A 26,091-nucleotide genomic window follows, 5' to 3' on the forward strand; every position below is an offset into this window, starting at 1 on the left:
GAATGCTCTAGGTCTCGAGGTGACTCTTCCACCTCCCACTAAGAAAAGCGTGGACCGGCATGGGGTTGGTGACAGCTTGTGGGATGGCATGGATAACTTTAACCCTTCCCTGGTACCAAGTAGGGAGGTTAGAAACCCTGTACTGTTGGCTCTGGTTCTGGCCTTTGGGAATCCATCGAGTCCGGTACCAATGAGGGAGATGCCTGTACCGACTGCTTCCATGTTAACGGCAGGCATCTATAGACCTTGGCCTTTTGGTCCCATCCTCTCCTTTGGTCCAGGACTTTGCTAGGGCTGCATCAACTATAACCCCTTCATTTGAATGAGCCGCTGAACCCTGGGGTCTGTTGACACCGCACTCAGTGTTTCCCCTTGTGGACGCTGGGCTGGTACTGAGATCAGAATGGTGGACCTCCGTCCAGGGATTCTCCTTGACACAGCTGCAGTTGACACCGCGTATGTTTCTGTGGTGGCTTTCTCTGCCCTCAGTGTTGGTACCATCAGATAATCTGGTCATCCTGAAGATGAAGGCGGATCAGACCAAGCTTATTCTCATTACCCCGATGTGACTGAGACATTGCTGGTTCTCCGACCTTTTCACACTGTCTATTCAGCCTCCAATGCTGCTTCCCGCAGGCGCCAACTTTTTTCCACTCCGGTGGGTGCTCGCGCCTCTCCCACCACCAGCCCCGCCCTCCCCTCCACCCCCGCCCCAAAGTCCTTGTCCTAACTCCGCCCCTCCCTGCCCCTATTGGACCCCTCCCCAAACCCCTGCCCTGGCCCCACCTCCTCCCCCAAGCGTGCCATGTTTGTCCTCCTTCCCCCTTCCCTCCCCCCGGCTTGCCACGCAAAACAGCTGTTTTGCGGTGAAGCGCTGGGAGTGAGCGGGAGAAGCAGGACGTGGCAGGGAGAAGCAGGATGTGGTGGCGGCGCGCTGAGCGGAGGAGGCGGAGGTGAGCTGGGGCAGGGGGGTGGGGTGGGGAGCTGCCACTGGGTGCAGAGCACCCACCAATTTTTCCCCATAGGTGCTCCAGCCCTGGAGCACCCACAGAGTCAGCGCCTATGCTGCTTCCTCTCCACCCCAATCCGTTCACTCAGAATCACAGCTGCACCTTGTATCCCAAGCTCAGTTCCCTGCATCTCACAGCGTGGCTGCTGCATGGTTGAATGAGGAGGAGGCAAGGTGTTTGGTGGCTGTCCAGCAAGTCCTGCTCAACAGTAGAAAATCCTCTACCAGAATAGCCGATTCAGAAAAATGGAAGTGGTTTTCGGTGTGGTCATTAGCCCGCAGAATCCAACCGATGCTGGCTTCTATGCCGGACGTATTGGACTAGCTGATACACCTTCAGTCCTTGGGGCTTGCACTTAGTTCATTAAAAATACATCTGGCACCAATACTGGCATTTCATCCCCCTGTTCAGGGAAGGACAGTCTTCTCCAATGTCATGGTAACAAGATTCTTAAAAGGGCTTCTTCGTCTACATCCTCCAGTCTGAAAGCAGTTCCCCTGTGGGACCTAAACATGGTCATAGTGTCTCTGATCGGTCCTCCGTTTGAGCCCCTAGCATCTTGTCCCTTTCTGCTCTTGTGTCAGAAAACTGCTTTCCTGGTAGTGATAACATCCACAAGGAGCAAATGTGAGTTGCAGGCTCTGATGACAGAACCTGCTTATACACAATACTCCAAAGACAAGGTGACCGTACAACCACAATTTTTTTGTGTAAAGTGGTCTTTTGGTTTCATTTGAACCAGGCCGTGTATTTACCTGTGTTTTCCTAAGCCACGTTCATCTCTGGAGGAGCGACATCTCCATACCCTGGATGTCAGGCAATGTCTAGCCTTTTATCTGGACAGGACTAAACTGCCTTTTGTGCTTCACCTCATTTGTTTGTATCATATGTAGACCGCATGAAGGGTCAACCAGTCTCTTTGCAGATGACCTCCAAATGGATAACATCCTGCACTGAGTTGAAATAGCCTTTGCTATGCCCCTGCAGTGTGTGCAAGCTCATTGTACAAGCATGCAAGCAACGTCCATAGTGTTCCTCAGTGACGTTTCCATATTGGACATTTGCAGGTCTGCTATGTGGCTGTCGATACATACATTCATGAACCATTACTCGATAACCGCATCTTCCAGGGCAGATACAAGCTTTGGAAGAGCAGTCCTGCAGTCCTTGTTTAGGTAGACTCTGAGCCCCACCTCCTGGCAGGAAGGGGTACTGCTTGTGAGTCACCTGAGCGGAATGCATCTACTCGAAGAAGAAGAAAGGGTTACTTACTGTCTCTGTGGTTCTTCGAGATGTAATGCAGACATGTATTCCACAACCCACCCTCTGTCCCCTCTGCATCAGAGTCTTGTGTCCCGGTAATTCAGTGTGAAGGAACTAATGGAGGGGTGAGGTGATGCTGCTTCATGTAGCCAGGGAAGGGACTATGGCCATGAGGCATGAGTGCTGCCCCTCAACAGGTCCTGCTAGGCATATTTCTCCAGCGCTGCATGCGTGCACACCTAAATGGAATACACATCTGCATCACATCTCGAAGAACCACAGTCACAGTAAGTAACTTCTTCCATTGCCAGGAAATATTCTTAGTTCCCATCCTCACAAAATGATAGCTGTGACTTGTGGTTGAAAATACTCATTGACATACAGTGATGATTATTTTTTACTATGATTATTTTTCAAGGATGGGATTTTCATTATGCTCTCTAGGTGCTCCAGCTCCACTCCCCAGGTCTCAACTCCCCTGATGTCCAGTCTGTATCACATAGACAATTTAACTAGGCTTCTGGCAGATTCTTTGCCCGCCTCATTCATCTGGCTTTGTGTAAATCGAGAGTGGGAGGGGAAAGCCGCCTTTCCATTCAGAGCGGTATCTTCTAGTTCAACATTTTTCATCCCTTAAATTTTTATGACACAATTTCCTTATTTAAGACTCACTGTTGCTGGGTGACAACTGTCATACTGCTAAAGCATCTTAGAAATCCACAGCCTAGTTTAATATGTTGTATCACAGTGACTTGAACACTCAAATACGTTAGCAATACCTATTCTGCTATTCTTGTTCTGTCAAAGCTAGAAAATTCTGACTTGTCTAATAAACAGATAAACCAGTCACTAAATAAGAGCATAAACATTGGTGACTTTGTGCTTCTTATAGGCTGTATAAGCGAGAGCTCTGGAACAGCAGAAATGTGCACAAATCAGGCATATGTATATACTGACCACTACTGACAGACTCTGTTGGTCAGTCTGCTGTTCCGAGTTTTCACTGTTCTAGACTATGGTCAGCTATGCTGCCATGGTCAGTGGTGGCCCACTGTACTAAGTTATGCCCAGCTTGCTGGTGGCACAGACTGTGGGGCTTCCAATGCAGATTTCAAGTAGAATGGCAACTGATACAAAGCTCCTGTTTTGGCACCCTTCACCCATCTAGACTGTATTCTTTCTTCCTCCCCAGTTTTTCTTCTCCCTTGAACCCAGGCAGCCTCTCATATTCTGGGCAGTTGTTTTTCATGGCCTTTGCTAGAACTCTTATTAGGATTTACCCTCAACTTGAGTCCCAACAAGGAATCTAGGGAGAGAAAGATGAGAGTGGAATGGTCACCTTTGGAACTGACACAGTTCAGTCTGTGCTTGCTGGCTTCTTTTGCCTGGCCTGTGGAAGCATAGGAAGACACAGGATACCTTCTATAGAAACACTGGGTTAGCAGTAGCACAATTAGACTCTTCTGTCAACAGTTCCTTCTGTACATCTGAAGGCACTTGTATGGTGGAATGGATGCTTCAGATTAGGTAGGTAGAATCCCTCCATCCCTCACAGCTATTATGGCTCTGAATGGATGTCCCGAGGACTCTCTTTGGTTTTCAGCTATTTTAATTGATTCATCAATAGTAGCCTGAAGGATCATTTGGCTTCATCCATTGTTTGGGAGGTTTTTTGAACTAAGTTAAGAGAAAGAGCCATTAAAAGAATAACTTAGCTTTTGGAGGGACCAGCTGGACACCTTAAGAATAATAAACCCTGCCAGAAGGGGCCACGTCTCCCTCAGCCTCTCACTTTAAGGGATTTAGGATGGGAGGTTCATGACTGCTTCACATTTTTCCAAGTACACCTGGAATAGTTTTGTAGAGGAGTCTTCATATTGACAGTGTCTGCTCTCCCTCCTCAACAAGTCTGACTGGTAGTCAGAGTTCTCTGTTTCTACAGAATAGGATAGAATAGAATCCAAGACAGATAGGTCCTTTCAACTGTGACAAAGGCATGAACCATCAATCCTAGGTGGTGTCATTCAGAGGTTGTTTCTTGCTCTGGGCTTGACTGTCAGTACAGAAAAGAGATCAAAACCTAGAACACCTTGGGGCCTCCAACACTCTCAAATGGCTCATCTTTTCACAATCCCTGGACAGAATGGAAAAATCAGGAGATGGTGCTTAAGAGTTTATTTGGTCTCATGGTATCGTGTCAAGATCTGGTACCATGGTCTAAGATCTGGTCTCATGGTCCAAAGGCAGTTTCTCAAAGTAGAAATCTGGTCAAATCCAAGGAAAAACTCCCTATCTCCACCCTCTACACACTTCTTTGTCAATGAAGAAATTTCTGAGTTAGTAGAAATGCAAGGAGAATATATTGAATCACCCCTAGAGCATTAAGATGTCTCTTAAAATGTTTGGTACCCTCCCATTGAATAAATTCACTTCATTCCAAGCTGTTCTTTCCTGGAAGGTATCCTTCTTGATGACCACTACCTCAACTGGCAAGATGTGGGGAACCAAGTGCTCTCTTGCATTTCCCAGTATGGTCAGAATGGTCCTATATGTGTGCCCTAATTTTCTTCCTAAAGTTTATCATCCTGTCACCTGAATTAGACTATTGCTTTGCTAATTTCTGCTCTAAATCCAAAGAATAAAAGGAGGAAGTGTGTCATAGCCTTGATGTGCGCAGGCCATTAACACCATACATTTCTGGAACCTCAGAATTTAAATGCATATATACCAGGATGAGAAGAATGGTATAAATAGACAGAGACTCAGAATCCCTTCCTGAGGGCTTCTCAGTATCCCAATTCCTATTGGTGAGGTGGCTTCAGTCTTGTATAAGAGAAAGTAGCAGGTTTTCCCCACCAAGTTAAACCCAAAGCCCAGTCTTCACTTACAACTATAGTTTCCTGGGGGCAAAAGTGGAAATTATGCAGGGCAGTTACCTGGCTCATGGGGGGAAAGAGAGAGAGAGAGAGAAGGAAGTGGTATCTGGCTGACTGAATGGTACGAAAATGGGAGCTTTTCATTAGTCGCCCTTCCTTTGGACATCTGCATGGGAGGAGATGGCCCCTTTAGTGAGATCTCAGAAAGGAATTAGGAGCTTAAAAATTCTCCTGTTTGTTTCTGCACATTTCAGACAGCTAGTCAGAAAGCCAAAGTCTGTGATGCATATTTAAGTCAAATACTGTATACATTATTACATCTCTTACTGATACAAAATTGAACCCTACTTGGAAATGAAGGACCACACTGCACTACCAGTGACAGATGACACGGCTCTCAAGCAGATGAGAGACCCTAGAATAAGTTAAATAGAGAGCAGAACAAAGTATGAATTGTGCATATTGCTTAATCCATTTTAAAAAGAAGACACCAACATTAATTACTAGAATGATGTCCTTGCCAACAGAATAATGCACAGTGCCATCCTATTCCATCCCACCTCCCTTCCATGTATAGGCCATTAATTAGTGCCTTTACAAAATGAGTCTTGTAACTAAGAATTTAGTCAGATTCATGTACAAATATAATTTTGAAAAGGGTACTTATGATGAAGCAGCAAGAATGCAAGCTGCCCATTGGCGAAACACTGATTACATAGGCTGTCTTGAAATGTTTTGGAGCACTATGCAGTCAACGTGCACATACTAAACCATATTGGAACTTTGTAAGCTCCCAAAAGACCATGTGATATACTGATGTGGTTTGGATATGGGATGGTCCCTCTACTAACTTGTCTTCCAGTTAATTTTTCTTGAAATGGTACATTTAACCACTTACTCTCTGTACTATTGTGGATCTGTATCAGCTTGAGATTCAAACTATATGGAACAAACCAGTCTAATGAAAAAACCCCTTGCAGATTCAGTTCAGTTTCCTGTTTAGCTGGTGAAATAGAACTTATTTGTTTCAATTAATGATTTGTGACCATCTGACCACCAAGAAAGCTAAGCCATATGCAGACACTGAAGATAAGAATACCCACCCTGATGATCCTCATGTGTCACCAGCATTGTTGATGCTTTGCCTGTTGAGGTCTTACTTCAGCAAGGAACTTAAGCACATACTTAACTTCATGCACGTATGTAGTCCCATTGACTTACCTAAGTTAATACAAGGTTAAGGGTGCAGCATTAAAATCAGGAAATGCAAAAGTGAAGGTTCCAAAAGCAACATTAATGTGACCATATTGTGCATCCTATATGCTTATGCTATGCATTTTACATCATCAATATTTATTTAGTTATTTATTTAACCATTGCCACTGGGACCAGCCACATCAGTCTCTGCTCTTTGTTGTATGGGAAGTCCTTCAAATGATTTTCACTGTTTGAGTCACATTTTGGGAGGCACCTCTTAGGAATTCTTACACAGGTCTCCAGAGGGGACAATGTAGTTCAGCATGAACATAAACTCACTGAGATGTGAAAAATTGTAGGTACATTTGATGGGAGACTCTCCAGGATACTACTACTATACACAGGATAACACTACTATAAACCTGGAGCCCCTAGAAATTTGAATTGGAACTTTTAGAGCAATAGGAAAATATGTTTTTCATTGTAAATCAATGTAGTTGCTCTTGTGTTTGAAACTGTTCTATGTGAGGACAGATGCATTAGGCCTCATTTTATAGGCATTCTTCTTGAGGCTTATGGGTGTATATTGCAAACTTCTGGAACTGTCTAAACTTTTCCTTATATTTTTCCTTCATTTAGGGAACACACAGAGCTGACCGCAGACTGGGTTATAAAATAAATGTGTTTTATGTTCATTTTGCAGGTATGTTACTTCTCATTATTATATAATTTGTGACTTGAGGTCTGTCTGTAAGGACATGCTTATAGCTGAAGAAAAGTATTTAGCAATTTATATAAGTTCAGTATGTCAATGATGGTAGACTTAAAATTAGGCATACCTGCTTTGTGCTGGGTTTGTGGGAGCGTGTCTGGATGTGTGTCACGGTATCCCTGTGTTCTGCCTGCCTCCAGAGAAAAGGGTTATTTTAGGGTATCAGTCCCACTCCTTGGGAACGGATCAGGCATGTGGAGCAGATCGCTTGACGTAGTGCAGGTGCACCATCAATAGCAAGCTGCATTAATTGTTAATGGGTTGTCCATAGAAACTTAAAGATAACCTGCAAGTGGTTTTTTATTTTTTTTTAAGTCCATAATGATTAGGAAAATAACCATAATTTGCCATTATTTCAACACATTATTACTTTTCCCTTTTCTCCTTCTTAGGTCTATACTGTGTTTGTTTTCTGATCATGTTCTTCTTACTCCACTGACATGGCCCAAAATGCACTGAGTTGGTACGTGAGCACCCTCAGTGGAACAGAAAGTCCAAGTCCTGTGGAGTTTTTTTCCCCTTTGTTTTTATTTTCACCACCACTTTTTGTTTTCCTTCAGAAAACCATAGAGGACCATTTAGTAATGAAAAAAACTGAACTTACCTTTTCCTCTACTTGCTGTTCCAGTGCTAATCAAAAGTGACATTGAGGTCACCGGGGCATCTCTGAGCGGGAAGAAGGTGAACAGAGAAGAACTTGTGGATCTGTTAAAGAAGAAGTAGGAGAAATTGTAGAGCAATGCATTGCTCTACCTGTGGATTATGGTTATTTTCCATGTTGGCTTCACTGATATTATGGCTGATTACTTTTTCTTTAAAACTTTTTGCAGATTATCTTTAATGATAGGCTGGTATGACCATCATTTTTGGTGAGTTTTTCAGCTTTTGGAAGAGATTTTACAGGGGGAGAAAAGTTCTCCTTAGTGTACAGAAAGTGTAGTGAAAATATAAAGATAAATTCTTGCTTGGGGCACATAACTGGCTGTTATTTAAATCAGTAGGCCATGACATACAGTGGTCCAAGTTCTGTCCTGCATGCATAGAAGGGGTTTAAAGGTTTGAGCCTCAGTCAAAGCCCATCAAAGTCATTGGAAAGACTTCTGTTAAGGTCTATGGGCTTTGGGTCAGGCCCTTGATGTTTATATTTAAAAGGAACATTTAACGTTGTACGGAATAGTGCACAAGTTTAGATACCAGGAGCTGTGTGAAGATTTTGTTGCCAATTCAAGTGCTGCTTCATTTCAGTGAACAGATCCTGCAGAAAAGTTTATAGTTTTTCATGGAAAGTCTGTATAATTTACGTGTTCTAACCAGACCAGCAAAACTCAGTGTCAGACAAATTTCACTTTGAGTTTTGTTTTAATATTCTCAGTGTGATTCAGCTGTGAATGTGTCCTTGATCCCCTCCAAAGGTACTACAAGAGGTAGCAAAATACTGTGGTTTTATAGCTGTTAATATTATTTGCTATTTACTTCAACTTCAGAGGGTTTTATTTGGGATAGGGGTAAAGATTCTGTACTCAGTCATCTCTTCTTAGTTATTTGTAGTAAAGTAGTGCCACGAAGGGCCCAACTGAGTTCAGGGGCCCATTTTGCTTTACACTGTGCAAACACAAAGTAAGCGACAATCCCCGCTGCAAAGAATTTAAAATCTAAATGGACAGGAGAAATGAAGAATTTATTATCCCCATTTTGGGGATGTGAAACTGAGGCACAAAGATATTAAATTGACTTATCTTACATCACACAGGAAGCTTCTGCCAGAGCCAGGAATTGAACCGAGGTCTTCTAAGTCAAAGTCTAGTGCCTTAACCACAGGATCATGGCTCCTGCTTATGGTGTTTTCCAATCTTCCACCATTTGTTTCATCTCAGGCCCCATATTAGACCAACTTCCTTTTGGCTAGGTTGTTGGGAAATGTTTTTTTTCCCCTCCTAATAAAATTTTTGAGATTTAAAAATTGGGACAAAAACTCAAAATCACAAATTTATGCAGACCAAAAATCAAAAAAAAATTTTGGATTGAGTTATTTTGTCTCAATAATTTCAAAATGTTTCATTTCACGTCTATTTTTTGTGCATGTTTAATATTTTAAATCAAGGTAAATTTTAATACAAAAAGTAATTTTGAACTGACAGAAGGAAATTTTTTATTTAGAAAATGTCAAAACAAGAAGTTTCAGATTTTTAATTTTTTTTGAAACAGGAAATTAATTGAAACCAATCCTTTCCCACAAACAGTTTTGGTTTCAGTGGATCATCCTTTTTCAATAGAAAAAAATGTTTCATTGAAAAATTCCCAACCAGCTCTACTTTTGGATGAAGTGGGCAAGATGAACCCAGAAACACTGCATATAGATTGATAATTGATGCTGGTTCAGGTACCTTACCCCTGCTTCCAACAACTACCAGTGGGGGTAACTAAAAGCTTCCAAAGTGTTTCTTGGTGGGTCAGTAGCTCCGCATCAAACATTTATAAAAGAAAAAGTTCATAATGGCCAGAAATGTGTCATTTGAAAACACCCACCTTAATACAGGTGTTTCTTTTTCTCCTCTCTTTTTTTAACCATACATCTTAACTAGCTCACTCTTTGTAAGCTTTGTAACAGAAAACTGCAAACAACTAGCACATTGGAATCAGATTATTTTTTCTAAAAAGGCACTGGTTTACAGCAAAATTGTCCATGATAGATATTAGTTTAAATATTAAGTTGCGGTACAAGAAGACATGCATGCCTAATGTTGGAAGTAAATCATATTTGTTCCTAACACGTTGGAGAAATTGTTCAAGAACAGTTCATCCTTCTGTAAATATTGCCCCAAGGATAACAAGACCTTTGAGTTGTCTGCTGCACATGTGCCACTTGCATAAGTTCAAACCATCCAGGGCTAGTTTTAATGCACACCCAACTTTGCCAGAAACGTTTCATGTTTCTGGCAAACTTTTCAAGCTTTTGTAACTTTATGGACCTTTTGTTTGGCTTGACCTATTTTCCCCTTTGTCAGGATTTCCGTTTGGATTTGCATTGCCTATTCTTATCATCCCCAGTTCCTGTCAAACACATATTCTTGTATATGTTCAAAAGTTCAAGTTGCTAAAACACTACATTTTTGTAGGATAGAGGGGATAGTCTCATTTCGTCACCTTCTTGGACAAATGCCATGAAGGTAGGGGAGCGTGACCCGTGTCAGAATAGGACCCTGGGTGATGAGTGGCTCCTTTTTATATAAAAGATGCCAACGAAGAGCGAGAAGTTCTTTTGGGGGGAAAAAGCTCCCATTTTCTGTTCAGATTTAGCACTGGAGGTGACTGGAACTAAAAGTGTTCTTGACATTGCAGAAAAACCTTTTCTTGACTTCTAGCAAAAATATAATTATTCCTCCCACCCATCACTGAGCAGTGTGATGGTCTATCTATCTATATCTGCCTTCCAAATGTAGGAGATTTTGATCTTGTGTTGAAAGTACAATGTTAGGAATCAGGAGATCTGTTGTGTGTTCCTTACATTCCTCCAGATTTCTCTGTCACCTTGCACAAGTTGTTGGGTCAACATTTTCAAAAGTGACCATTACTTTTTGTGCTTCAGTTTTTGGATGCTCAGCTGGAGGCTCCTTAAGTTGGCCCAAAAGTTGGACACACACAATCAGTTTTAAAAATTCTGTCTGTAACCTTGCAATGAATCAGTTTCCACATCTGAAAAATGGGAATAATACCAGTTACCTACTGTGCATACATCACAGGAGTGTTGAGACAATAAATTCATTAATACTTATACAGAGTTTTGAAATGCTCAGACAGAAAGTGCTATTTAAGGGCGAAGTATTCTTTGTCTTTTTATGTATTTAAATAGAATACGATAACCATCATCATGAACTATTTATATCTAAACTATTCATAAAAGTGACTCTTGGTTAGAAGGGAGCCTGAATTAATTCCTTGGACCCAAATCCCCAAAATGGTAAATAATATTTTAGTTTTTTGAAAAGGGCCCAAGAGTTACCTGTGCTATTGATAAGATGTAGTCTTGTGTTAAGGGAAGGTTTTGAGATGAAGAGTAGTCAGTGGGAGTTTTAATTGCAAAAGGATTGCAGAATATGACACCCTGGGAGGGTTGCACCTTTGTGTATGTGGAGGGCCCTTGAGAGTGGAAAATCTGCCTGGCATGGTCATGGAGGCGCGTCAAGGTCACAGCACCCACCACCATCTTCTGCTAGGGAGATCTGTAGGGGACCAGCACTACCAAACAAAGTAGGTGGTGCTTGCTGAGAAGGGTGGGTGGTTAGGGCAGCTGCTGACAGTACCAATTCAGTACATCCCTCAGTAGTCTCCACCCTAAAGACTCTGTGGGACTTCTGTGTGTTTTAAAGCTGCTCTCCCCTAGTGTAACCCCTGAGTGGTGACAATGGTGAGAACATTGCTTGCCCTCAGGTGGGGCTGACTCCCCTCAAGAATGCAGCAGGCCCTGATAGGAAGGAGCAGTTTGTACCTCCCGACCCAGCAAAACAGAATCCTGCCCATAGCCTTTAATTCCTCAGAACAAGGAAGTTACTGTATTGTTTTTGTTTTATTTTGTCCCTCTAGGTATTCAGAGTATTCTTCGTTAATCTTCCTTATTTATTTAAATGTTAATTGGTCCTTGTTAATTTGGTTTTTTGTGCTGAAAGCCAAGGTCAAGAATGAGACCACCTATATTCGCCCTTAGCATGATTACATGGTACCATACTGCTTCTTGGAGAAAAGTAACAAGAAGCCTCTTCCTTGTTTTAATGTAACCTTTATGTTAGGAAAAGAGTTGGAAAGAAGTTGGGTAGAGAGAGAGAGAAAATGCATGCTTGACACTATCTTGAAGGGCTGAATGATTAAAGGGGCTGGTAAATTAGAAGACATTTGTTTTGAAAGCAAAATATCACTTACCCCCTAAGAAACAGACATTTGTGGCCTTGGGGTTAGGTATAAAAATAACACAATCGTTCTTGTACTTAGAAAGGTTGGGAGTGCCAACAGTGGAACCGGAAAGTACTTTACCTTTCACGTCTTCACCTATGTGCAACTCTCAAAGCCGCTGCTTTTGGTTGTTGCCCCAGTAGCAATAACTTCTGAGAACACCCATCCCTTTGCCAGGCATGGCCATTTTACAAGATAAAAGCAGGATTTTTCTAAAACAGATTCTGTACCATGGGGCAAAACCGTAAGTAAACAAACAGAGCTATCATAACACTTTAAATAGTAATCAAATATGTTTTGCTGTTTGCATTCAAAGGGGTGGAAAGGTAACTTGACAAGATGAAAGAAGGAACCAGATTTGTGTTCCTTCCCCCCTGTCTCCCCAGTAACAGGTAGAGAGTTTTAGTGAAGACTTCAAGGCAAAAAGAAAAAAGCATAGAAAATACTGTTATGGTGTTATTTTTGTCTTTCATTTTTATGTCAACTTATTTGTACTTAAAGGAATCTTTCCAAAGAGTTAAGAAGCATCATTAAATAAAGACTGTGAAATGTGCAATATGGCTTATTTATTTAAATGTTAATTGGTCCAACGAACACTTCTAATTAGCTCTATATTTGCTTAGCAAAAAGTTTTACAAATTCCAATTGTGAAAAGCAGCTATTCTGAGCTGGTAAGCATGTTGCAGAATCAGCTATGATTTTTCTATAGTTCTCAGCCCTTGAAGGCACAATTTAATTTTTCATGTATGCATACTAGCAACGGTAAACACTTGCGAGTGTAAAGAACCTTCTTTAATTAGCTGCACAACAATTAAAGGATTCACAAACTAAATTGAACCCTGTCTCTGTGCTTACTAGCTGAATTCTACCACCTGTCACAACAGCACTTTGTTCAATCTGTTATGCAAAATCATTATAGCAATATAGCTGAGGGAAAAAAAAGAGAAAACAGCAATTATTTCTTACTTTTCTCTTGAATGGGTTATTTTGGGTTATACTGATGTCAGGTTCATTGAAGCTAACCTTTTGAAATCTGTAACAGCATAATACTTATATGGCAGGCATAGAATAGCTAGAAGAATATTTAGTTTTACCCTTTTAAGAGCAAGCAAGGAACATCCTTAAAGTACAGTACTTTCTCTGATCATTTGGGAAAAAAAAAAAACAACTGTGCTAACTCTTGCAGCAGCCTGTTGTTTCTCTTCGTCAGACAAACAAGTGACAAACATCTAATAGTACAACATACTCCTTTATTATTAAAGCTTGTATACCTATGTAGAAACTAGTTTTAAAAACACTGTGACTTCTTAAGGTGTGGAGAGTTGTACCATTTAGTTTCCTTGTTCACAATTCTAATGTTCCTGTTTATTCATTATCTTTTAAAAATCTTTAACATGACTTAAAAATTAAACTTGCATACACTGGACTTTTTTTTAATTGTGCTAACTTATTTCCTCTACTGGCAAGTGATTGAAAGCAAAGGAGGAGTTTTAGGTGTTTATAATGCAAGGCTTGGTCACGTTTGCATTTAAAGTGAAGTTCTCCTTAGTGCAGAGAGGATGCACAAAGCCTCAGACACCAGTTCAGCCCCACTTTGATTCTTTGTGACCGAGCTCTGGTGCAGTGGCTCTGCAGGTGGTCTTCTCCATGTATGAAGGACTCTATGTTGAGCCCTGATAAGCCTGTATGATGTGGATCTAGGTGAGCCCCAAATTCTTCATAAGAATGCAGAGGGCTAGTAACTGAATAGGCTGGTTTAGCTGCTGTGGAGGGATTTCACTGCCTGTCAGCTGGGGTAGCCTTAGAGTTACCTGCCTAAGTCTCACTTACTTTGTTCAATGAGAGGTGAACTTCACCCCTGTTTCTCAACAGTATACTTCTTACTCAGGTGAAATTCCCAGTGAAACCAGTGGAGTATTTTGGTTTTGTATAGAGCACAAGGCTGGGCCATCAGTGAAGGGACAATATTTATATTTCTTGTTATTTCACTACAAAAGCTGGTGAGGATACTGGCATCTATGCAAGCTTTCATATAAAAGATATAAGGGTATATTTTGTGCATACATTCACCTTAACCGATGAGCTGAAAGTTGAGCTGCTTGCTGACAGTTCCCTAAATTCATATCAATAACATATTGTTAACCACTGTGACTGAAACTAAAAGTGTCTGCTGTTGGATAAAGGATACACGATATGGGCATTTTGTAAGCTGGGGTTATAAATGAATAACTATACTCATTCAAAGTGCCTACATTTTTCAATATTATAATATTTTAAATACATGCCCCTCTACATCATTTAGTGAAAATGTGGAAAAAGTACAAAGAAGCCTTTTGAAAACACAGAATGCTTTCCATAAAAATGCCATGAGGAAAATAAAAGCCAAAGGTCCAAAGTTGAGAAAGAATGTGTTTTTATATTTCTCATAGTTGAAAGCTGGAAGGGAGACTGTTGCTTTGTCTAAACAGCTCTATGATACATGGATAAATCTGCACTGAGAAATGCAAAACTAGAACTTACTAAATATGCCCTGTTCATGCTTCTTCAGTTCAAATCAAAATATCTGGCCTGTGCAGGATTAGGAAATGTCATTAATTGTGGATAAACTTACATTTAATTAAAAAAGAGATTTAATAATACTCAATATGTGCACCACTATAGATACATAACCTTAACCTAAAAACAATATACTTCTTACTCAGGTGAAATTCCCAGTGAAACCAGTGAGGAGTTTTAGAAACAATGCAATGTAATCTTAAAGTTCTGTCCAGACAGCTCATGAGTAGAGTTTGGCAAAGGAAACCCAAGCCCCTAAAAGTCACCTGCTGTGAGGCTCTTGATGCCCAATCCCATGAAGTGATGGCGCCCTATCTCCCACTGAAACAAGTGAGAGAGCACCTACTATGTCCTTGGTTAGGCACTCGAAACTCAACCCAGATTTCTTAAAAGGGCCCCTGAGCTTTTTGAACCTGTCCAGTTACTCTGTTTTAGGGCTAAAATTATGCAAGCTTTGCAGTTTTCATATTGCTATGCAAAAAAAATAGCTCAAATAGATTTCAACGAAATTTTCCTTTGAGTTTCTGGGTTAAAAAATTTGGAGCAAAATTCAGCATGTGTGAGTACTTCAAATTAAAACGTAGGGAAGGTTTACAAGAACGAGAGAAAATGAACTCAAGTCGCAGAGCTGTGCATAGCTCTGCTCAGAAGCCCCTGAAGTTCTCTCAGTGAAAGTAGCTTAATATTTATTTGTATGTTATTTTCTAAACTATTATAGCAGAGTACTGTATTTCAATCTGTGGTTTTTGCAATCAGAACTCCTCAGCTTTTCTCAACCTACTATAGGGTAATAGCCTCTACGAATACTGTCAGTCAAGCTAAAGGGTTTGGTCAGAACCTTACTAGACTTGGCTAGAGTAGGCTGTTAAGAAAGTATTCCAGTTAGCAGAGTCCTTCTTCCCACTGACTTTGCAACCATAATTGAACCTGCCAGTGTCTGTCATCCTGTGACTGCATTTATCAGACCTAATTTGTCAGTGTTGTTGCCACTCACCTGTCAGCCATGAATGAGAAAGTTTCTCTGACTTCAGTCAGACACCCAGAATATTGTAATTAACAAAAAAAAAAAAATGGGTAAAGGCATTTTATCCCACGGATATCTTTCAAATGTATTATATTCTTTTAAAAAAGCAGCAGCAATCAACCTCATTTATCCATCTTAGACATATCTGGAAGGTTTTCTGTGCCTGTTTCATAATGATTAGAGCTAAAGCAAGGATGCCCACACAACACGCAGGGCTACACTAGCATCTTATTGGGATACTGAAGCCCACACGAGATTTGCATCTACATTTACATAGATTGTTTTACCATAATCTTTGCTTATACCAGTGTCTTCCTTCATATAGGATATGTATAGTCAATCTGTTTCCTGTGCTTGATCCTGCAATGAAATTATAGGGTGACATTTATACCTCACAAGTTTCACTCACTGACTTCAATGGGATGGCACAGGTGTAACCAAAGGCTGATTTTGACCCCTTATGTGACTTGGTGATATCATAATCATTTCCTTGTCCCTAGGTCATTGAGAAGGAAAGGCAAAGTTATGAGGCAAAATAATATTAGCCAGGTTAGAGACCATTTTAACAACAGCTAGGGAAATAACGAAAAGTATTCCCAAAGTCAATTGCATTTGGTACAAATGTTCATGTTCAGTATTGTCTACCAATTCAAGTAGCCATTGAAAGGAACAGTATTAATGACAGCAATGTTGATTGACCATTTTTGTTTCTCTAATATGGTAGTCTGGAGGGGCAGGGGGAAAACATGTTGTATTAATATTCTCTGACCGCTGGGTATGTATGATTATAGCAGTTGCAGATCAAGCCATGTGTGTTTTTGCTGTGTACTGCAACAGCTAACCCCACATTTGTAAGACTACACCACTTATCTCAATGTGAAAGCATAACAGGAAGTATTAGTGGCTTCTAAAGTTATCAGCTCCACTGTTGTGTTCATGACAATGATCAATTAATAACATTAAATGACAACAGCAGTGATAAATTGTATCAATAGAGGTATACACAGACCAGAAGACCAAACTATAAAGAGGATTTGTATTTTCCAATGTTCCATTTTTCTAGGGTGACAATTAAGTAAAACTTTGCTATCTATTGCTAATAATGTTGCTATAAATGATGGTTGAGCTTCCTCCCTCCATCTCTTTCTCTATGGAACTCTGCAAAGAATTTGCTGGGTTCTGTCTTTTGAAGATCAAACATATACAAGGTGTCATTGCTGCCATGAGCCCAGGTGCTTTATCTTCCCTTGATCCACCTGCTGCAGTCCAGCAACCCTGCCGCTTCACATTCCTCTTCTGCTCCTTGCACCTCTGCTGAAATGGCTGCAAACCTCTCTGTACTTTCTCACTGGGATCCCCCTTTCCAACTCAGGATTTGTAACACATTCTTTTTTTGGAAATTTATCATTAAAAATAAATTCATTCCAGTAATTGGGAAACGAGAACATGTAGTTCATATGTAGGGACCACTGCACCCCTATCTAGAAGACAAACCTACACTGTAGTCTCTCTTGTTGTCATGTCCGTGTTCTGGAGAGAGGGAAGAGGTGTGGGAGGGAGAGACTGGCAACTATCAGAATTCTGTGCTGACAGGCTCAGCACAGGTTAAAAATCCAGTTTTCACAGCAGTCATTTATGTTCAGTGGAAGAGAGATGTCTAGCTTCTTGAACTGAGCAATGAAAGTCAGGAGGCCTGGATTCACCTGGCTCTGTTACAGAGGGTGTAATGTCTATTTAAGTCAAGTGCAGAGTGGGATATTTTCACAGTGAGGTATGAGAATGTACAGTTAGTCATGCTTTTAAAACTGGGAGCATTTTCAAGGCTGTGGCAGGATTTTCAAGAGTTTGAAAATTTGGCCCCTGCTCTGGCTGTGTAATTTTGCCTATGTGCTTTGAAATTGAGTGCTTAGCCTCAGGGATTTTCAAGCATAAGCTTTCACAAAGTTATGGTACCCAGCAGTTGCTGTGCTCAAAGTATGCTAAAGTGTTTCTGCCCTTGACCCTATCTCTGTCCATTGTGGTCACACTGGGTAACTTGATGAAGCAGTATAGACATACAAAATATCAGAATACCAACATGGAATGGATGAGTATGGATAATTCATCATCCATATTATGCCTGCCCAGAATAGCTCATGGAAATATGTTGCAGAATAGGACATATGCAAGTTAAAGAAATTTCACCCCCAAATTAATACATTTAAAAATAACACTTCAGGACACATCCATGGCCAGCTGCATCGAGGATCACCAAACATCATGGTAAACCAGGGGACACAGTCACCTTCATTATAGTAAGTTCTGTGCATGGGTTAGGGGATGGGCAGGAGATAGATGTTTCTTTGTTTGATGTGAGTAGATGCTGAGAATGCTCTCTTCAAAGTCCTGCTTTCACAGGAACATTTGCTAATCCATCAGAGGGAAACTTGTTTGCTGGAAGAGGCACCTAGTCAAGGCCCCTCTTCTGCACTTGGGTGCTTGCATAAGAAGAGATTCCTGTATTGCTGGTGTTGAAACCATTAGATTCACCAACTTTTACCAGTAGCCCAAATCCCAAATACCATCCTTGCCAAGTCACACCAAGTAGCTTGATAAATATCCCCACATTCACCCTTCCTGTTTCCTAGGCAGGGCACTCGCCTGTTTTCTAATGGGAAAGAGGATGTAGTGGGGCCATAACTCTTTCTTGGATTGACCCAGGACCCAGTGCAACTGCCTGTGATTAGAGGAACACAGATGACAAACTCCCTCTTGGGTAGTCAATGAGATGAAGATTCCATCTCTCAGAATGTTATGTGGACATATGCTTCATTCTAGATATGGTGGGGAAGAACAGAAAGACTGAACCTAAAGGAATCCAGAATAATTTATTGCATTAATCTGGAAAATATATTGTATTAATCTGTTTGCTGCTGGCTGAAACATCTGCTTTTTTACTGGCTTAAGTTATATTGAAATAGGGTACTCTTATTCCAAAATAAAGGATGCCTGCACAGAGACTGGCACTGAAATAATTAAAGGTGTGAATTACATCTGATTTAGTAATTTCGGTTCCACGTAGCACATAGACAAGCCCTGAGTTCCTGTAGCACGTTCCACTGGTTTAAGCCATTTTCCTAGTAAAGAAATCCTCAGTTTTCACAATATACTATACTGTTCTGCTGGTTTAATATTCTACAGCAGTGGCCCAAAACACTATAGTAGCAGTATGGTAGGCTTTATCATTCAGGAAAATTCATATAATATATTTTAGTGTTTGGGTTAGTTAATGGACCTCTTGAAATGTCCTCCTTTCTGTTTACTATAGTAGCAGAAAGAAGTTAAGAAAATGTATTTCTTAGAGCTACTTGGGAATTTTTTTTCTTTTGGAGGGAAATTTTGATGAAAATGAAAATAAATTCAATTTTCAGAAGAATATATTGACTTTTATCAAAAAATGAAAATGGGAAAACCAAACATTTTATCCAAAACCTAACATTTTTTTAGTTGTAAAGGTTTCAGCTGTCTGACAAAAAATAATTTTTTTTGAGGAAAGTGGGTATTTTCCATGAACATTTTTGTTTTGTCAGAAAAGCAGTTTTCTGTCAAAAATGAGGATCATTTTCCAACCAGTCTTAAGTTTCTGAGGTAGAAAAACTGGAGTGTAAAGCACTATCCCATTCTGGATAGGCAACTTCCCAAGGGCTATGTGTATGTAGCTGGGCAGAGGGATTCTAGACTAGGGCAAGGTTTGTTTAAGTAAAGCTTTTGTGATGAACATTTGTCTGGAGGATTGACTAGAGGTTTGGCTTTGAGATAGGTCAGTTTATTTGCCTGCTGCTGAAAGGGTGCACTTGTTCGTGAAGTTAGAAATCAGAAGATCCCTGAAGTTCTATAACAGTCTAACTCATATGACCTAGTTTGAATAGCTGCTAGGGGGAAAGACAAGACACTGAAGAAACAACCATCAATCTATGGATGTTGCTGACGTGAAAATTTAATTCTTATGAGATGGTTAATTTCTCATTGTAGCCATTTGAGTTGGTATTACCAATGGCATTTTAACCCACCGTGACCTGTGCCAAAGGTTCAAGTTCCCTAGAGTACAGTATCAGCATTAGCTGGGTGAAAAAAAACATTAGAAATATCAGGTTTGGAGATTATAGGAGGCCACAAGGAAGAGTGACCACAAGTAAATATACGCACAAGTTATTAAATATCCTTTTATTAATAGTTTCATTAAGCAGATGAATAATGCCACAAAAACATACAGACAGACAGAAACAAACCATGTAATGTCCAGCATCAATGATTTCATACAGACATGACCTGGGGAAACATTGAGATGAGAAAGATGATTGTCAGGTGCCCGTCCTGTTGAGTGGTTCTTGATGTGCTTTCCTACTCACTAAGGCTAGGCAACACCTTTTATCCTGAATTTCTTTTATACCCACTATGCTACGCATACTATGCACAAATGTCAACCCCTTTTTCCTTATTGGCACTTTTGCACGCTATGAATTTTAGGGTGCCCCATTTCTCATAGGCTATCCCCAGACCCCTTATTTGCATTGGCATCTACATCAATGAGTTACCATAACAACCTGAGTTATTACAAAATCCTCCAAAATGTTACTATCAGGCATCTTGCGGTATTAACTGGTACATTGCAGTACATTTTGCAGTCTATTGCTGTCTAGTTTCTAGAACATCAGCATTTAATACATCTTTTACAGTAATCTTACACTTTCTTGATACAGGGTCCTCTCTGTCATCTAGTCATACCAAACTATTTCAGGCCCGATGCCTTCTGTGGCCAGGCTACATATCTTGCAAACCTCAAGTTTGTAGGCCTTGTGTTATAGCCTTATCTTATTTATATACATAATACACACTTATCGGGGTACACAGTTATTAATCCTATACCCTTATAGTGTGATGCTATTTATATTTTACCACTTAAACCTACAACTCAAATCTAATCTATTACCCATACATTGATTACATAATTGCATAATTATATATAATTAGTTACGGCAGTTAGTGCTCACTTTAACTGTAACTAGTTATTTTTCATGTTTTTATACATAATGGTGCTTACTTGATGCCTGAATATACTGGCTTCAAAGACTGGAACAACTTAGCTCCTCTCTGCCTTTCCTCTTGCTCCTTACCTCTACTGCTCCCCTGAAGCCATGCAACTAGACACCCCTTTCATGTCCCGCTCCAATTCTGAACCCTGTGCCACGTTCTACATGACAGCCCCCTCCTGAATATAGTGCACCATGCCTTCACTTCTCCTCCCATGGCTCACTGGCTCATTGGCCTCCAGAATGGAGCAGTTTGGCCAGGGACATGCCAGTCACCCAGGCAAGGACAAAGAATCTACACAGACACATTTGGACATACAGTCCGTTGATATTATTCCCGGTTGCATCATTGCAGTATATGCTGATCATTCTGATGGAGCTGTAGATCCTGACAGAAGGGGACGGAAGTACTTATTAGTTCATACAGCTTTCCAGGGTCACTAACAATGCTGGGGAGAGGGCGAGGGGGTGGAGCTGTCATACTCAGGAATAGTCTCTGTGCCTGTGGGAACTTTCCTAAGGCAGCATCCATGCAAGCACCTCTTGGCTGAATCTGGTTTCAAAATCTTTGACCATTTGAGGATCCAGAAATGTGTTTGTAGTATGGATTCATCCTACTCTTACAGTGATGTAACAGTCGTATTACAAATGTGCTGGCCATTGAAAACTTGCAGCTTACTTTAGCCCCATAAAAGTACCTGTTGTGTAGGACTAATTAGGCACGTCTGGAAAAGAGAGATGTCTTTAAAATCATAAGGACATGTTATTTATACATTTCACTGGCAGTATGTCCTATCATATCTCATCACATAACCTGAAGTGATCTGTGGCAAATCAGAGACATGCATAAGTGAATTAAATACTGCTTCAGAAAGAGAAGCAAATCTTAAACAGTTGTTTTTTAAGCATGTAGTTGATATATTGATTATACCTATGTCAGTTTCACAGGTAGTAAATAACTTGTACTGCCCACAATTTTGATGGTGTATTGTGTTGTCCACTGTCTAAATTGACAGCAAGTATCTTGGAACAACCCTAATACCCCACAAACTGTTTGAAAAGGGCCCAAAATATTGTTGTGTGATCTTGGCTGAACAGTCTGTGGCATCATGTGGCATATCATATTTTCTATTTTAAATATGAATTGGTTATAGATTTTTTCAGATTATGTGCTACTATTATATTTGTAGATGAGAGCTCTTATTTTCTTTTTGTTTTTGACAGCTATTAAATATTTTCTTTCTCCTGGTGTGTGCAGATTTGGTAGGGAATGTATTTCTTAATTTGTTAACAAATGGGCTAACTTTGTGATCTTTGATCAGTCCTAAAACGATAGTTGAGCATGCAGTGTATTTTACTATGACTGGGTCTTTTGTTCCACTAGAGAAAATGACTTAATTTGTAAGAGAGAATTTTCAAAACATATGTAACTTTAACTGTCTTTTTTTTTTTTTTTTTTTTTTACTAGAACTGGGATTTCAGGGATGTGATGAATGTGAATTAAAGGCTTTTTATGCCACAAGAGTAAATGGCAAAATGACTTTTTTTTTGTTGGCCATCCCACTTGGTGCAATATCCTTTCCCCAGAAACCAAAATTTTAGTCTTTCATATAGAGATAAAAATCATCTCAATGGGCAAATACACCAATTTCGAAACAACTCGTTGGCTCAGAGATATTCTGGTTTTGCATTTTCACTGGGAATATGTATCTCTGTCCCTTGAAATCCATCTATTTATTGCAGTGACACCTACTGCTGAGAGAGCTGATCCACAACAGGATCAGTTACTGTTAAACTTGGCCAAGAAGCAGCTCATGACTCAACCAGCAGATGTTTCTGCGGCTTAGGTCAAAAGGAACTTATGGACTCCCTTGTTTTTTTGCTTTACTCCTAGAATTAAATGCCAGGGAAGTCAATACCAGGTACAGGCAGTTGACCTGACCAGTAGCTGGAGAAACTGAACTAGGGCCCTGAGGAGCTGGACAGACTAAAGCATTAGTCTGTTGAGCCAGTGTGCTGGCTACAGTCCAGTAGTTTCAGACAACTGACTATCTGATTGTATGCCTGGATTTTAATAATAATTTTGTATACTTATTTGATGATTTGTATCCAAGCTTATGCTCCTGACAGGTGCCCCTGTGAACAAAATCTCACTGGGCTATCTTGTATGAATATTTCACAATCAATCATACTTTGATCTACATTGCATGTGTGCATTTTACATTATATTTAGTTTTGCACAAAATCAAATCCTAAGCCCCCTATGAAATGGAAATAAAATGAGCAACACAGCGCTGCAGTCAGTTGTGCTTGGATTTAAATTGTTTTTAAATGTAGGTGAATTGAGTTTTGTGGTTTTAACCCTTCTCCGTTCATCCCTTAAAATCATAAGGACATGGGGCACTATCCTACTGTTCTGACCAAGCCAAAATTACATTTGCCTTTAGTAGCAGTTTGCTTATGTCAGGACTGTAGGATTGAGTCTATAATACATATATATTGAGATAATATAATCAGTTACAGTACTGTAGGTTTACAGCTCTTCTTTCAATAGCATAGTGTCTTCAGATAGTAATAGAGGATTTAAAACACCTAACTTTCTATGGTCACAAAATGTATAAAACATGATGAAGTGGGAATAATTTCTAAACTTTGCAATAACTCCTGGAGTTTTTATTTTTACTATATAATATTAAAGTTGGAGCATTACAAGCTTAATTTAAGGCTATTCTATCACTTTTTCGATAAATCAGTTGAACTGAATTATCAGATATCTCCTGCAAGAGGTTGTCCAAACTGGGGAGAATTAAAACAGTCTTTCACATTTGGAATTATATGGAAGTAAAAGTAAATGCATTTATGAAAAACAAAACAAAAAAAACCAAAACTTCCATTTCATTAAACATTCCACAAATTCAGTCCAGTTTTGCATCTTGGTGTCATTATCATGATGACTCTTGTGAAAATAAATTACTGAAAATAAATTAAAATGTGAATGCTTGCTTATAGCTAAAAACATTTTTATGCATCTTTTTCCTGAATAAACAAACAAAAACAAACAAAGCCTCCCAAAAAACAACCAACAACACGTAACAGAACAGGATTTCTGAAAAATGTTTTTGAGTTACTGAACTTTCAGCACCAATTATTTATCTTTCTTGTGTTTGGATCCTACCTTTTAAAATATACACACAATAAAATAGAATAAATTCATGAGAAAAGGAGATTTTGCTAAGTCACAAGTAAAGTAACAATAAATTAAACAACTTTCTGCATTCTTCTAATCTTTCTATTGTAATGTGAGAGTCAGATTTATAAATGCCTCTCCTCTTCTCTCAATGTCTTATAAATCACTGTAGTTTATAAACTACAATCAAGATCATTTCATAATCCTTCACTTGTCGGTTAAGGTTCAAAATGCCTCACAAGCTGGAAAGTAGCCTCTAGTATTTTAGAAACTAAATAGTCTTCCCAATTCAGAATGGGAAAAAAAAATGTAGCCTCATAGAAGTTCTTTCTGGTTTTGTTAAAGAATATAATTTTTAAGGTAACTTTTGGAAACCCCTTACTGTATCTACTCTCTAATATATGGAAATTACCCTGGAAGTGTAGGGTCATATTGTAACATCATTTTTAAAGCAGAACACCAACTGAACTCAGTGAAGAGTTTGGTTAATGAGTGCTATAAAATCTAGCCTATAGTTTTGTCATATGTTTTCTTTCGTTTTCATTATAGTATTGATTGTTTAGTATTGGAAGATTGGTATCAATCCCAATACATTTGCAGATTAGTCTCTGTTCTCAAACTTCACTGACCTAGTTGCGCAGTCACCGCATTACTAAAATGGATTTTAATAACATTTCCATAAGTAAGTACAACTGACCTATGTTGAAAATCAATGCTTTCTTTGCATTTTGCAAGAATACGCCCTTGCCCCCATATTTCTTAAATCTAATTACATTAGAAAAAAATGTATACACCCAGGGCCAGATTCTCACACCAGTGTAAATCTGGAATAACTACACTGAAGTGCATGAAGTTTTAAATGGGTATAAATAAGAGCAGAACGTGGCCTAATGTTTTTTGTATTCTATCAGATTGGATAGCAGTGTAATGATGCTTTTAAATATAAATGAACACCCTGCCACATACATTTCTGTTAAGATTTAACTATTTCCAGCTATGTCTTTTAGTATTGCCTACAAATCAGTCAAAGAAGAATAGGTCAACCACACTGCCCTACTGTTTATGTATTAATCATCTGGCAAATAAACCACTCAGTATCCTACCCACCCTCAGTAATATTTGTGATGTAATTTGTTTGGATGCCCAAATGTCACCAGCGTTGATTGTAAAAGATGAAAAAAATGTACTTGCTCAGCACACCCAGCTCTGGGCTAAAATGTAAGCATGAAATCTCTGGTTTATTTTTGTAATAATGTTTACAGCTGTTTAATGACCCTGAAAAGGTTCAGTAGTCTGGTGTTCTCTATTTCTTAACAGGAGTGTATTATGCTGATAACAACCGTAGTTAAACAGTTTCAGCTACCACAATAAGAACAATATTTAATACAAATTCAGTGTGTATTCTGTAAAGTTTCCTCAGTGATACTTGTTTACGAGTCACTTAGAATCAAAACAATCTATAGCTGACTATCTAGAATTTGTCAGTTGACCATATGTGTAAGATACACTTACAAGAATATTTCTAGTGGGAGAAATAAATTCTGAGGGCTAAATCCTAAAAATGCTTATATAGTTGGGAGAACTTTTACACACATGTAAGTGCTTACAGGATCAGGGCATGAAAGAGCATTACATTTAAACATGTGAGCTGGTAATCCATTACTTTGCTTTGTGAATCTTTTAGCTAGCATTATCTGAGATATAACAACATCCCAGCAATATTTTTAAAATGGTAATTTTCTCTAGTATGGTGAAAATGGGAATGCTGTAGTGGTTCACCATACAATAGGAATGAACTGGTGACTGAACTTGGTTCATTCTGTTTTCAAAGACTAAAGCTATATATTTTTAAAACTATTTATTATCTAGGGGATGAGGGAGAGGCTTTGATTCCAGCAGAAGAAAACCAGGCTTTTCGTGTTAAATTATTGTGTATTGTTGTGACAGGCATTTCTGGTGTCATCATTGTTTTAAATTCCAGTAATCCATTTCAAATACTTTAAATATAATCTGTGTACTCAATTGAAATGGTTAAAGTCAGAATTTTAGTTATTGATATCATGGGATAAAGTCTGGAGGGCAAAAATGTGAGCGAGATCAAAATAGCTATTAGCACCATCAAAGGCAATTGAATGGCTCATTGTACCTTTGTATGAAAGATGAGAGAGAGTATTTTGATAATGCGTGTATCCA

At 39.5% G+C, this 26,091-nt stretch overlaps 1 protein-coding gene across 14 annotated transcripts in view; it reads left to right on the forward strand.

Moving 5' to 3' along the window:
• ZNF536 (zinc finger protein 536) overlaps positions 1-26,091 on the forward strand; it is a 404,507-nt gene that overhangs the window by 146,332 nt on the left and 232,084 nt on the right. For 3 of the 14 annotated variants that reach the window (XM_073307808.1, XM_073307809.1, XM_073307811.1), the window contains one exon: positions 6,986-7,049. The exons of 10 other annotated variants lie outside the window; for them this stretch is intronic. Coding sequence is in view for 1 of the 4 variants with exons in the window: in XM_073307807.1 (XP_073163908.1) it covers positions 12,294-12,306 (13 nt within the window). In the remaining 3 variants the exon portion in view is untranslated. Of the gene's footprint in view, positions 1-6,985; positions 7,050-11,747; positions 12,307-26,091 lie in introns of those variants that run through there. One more of the 14 variants, XM_073307807.1, reaches the window with a different exon arrangement.

This window comes from Lepidochelys kempii, chromosome 12 (assembly GCF_965140265.1).
Source record: "Lepidochelys kempii isolate rLepKem1 chromosome 12, rLepKem1.hap2, whole genome shotgun sequence".
Lineage (NCBI taxonomy): Eukaryota > Metazoa > Chordata > Testudines > Cheloniidae > Lepidochelys > Lepidochelys kempii.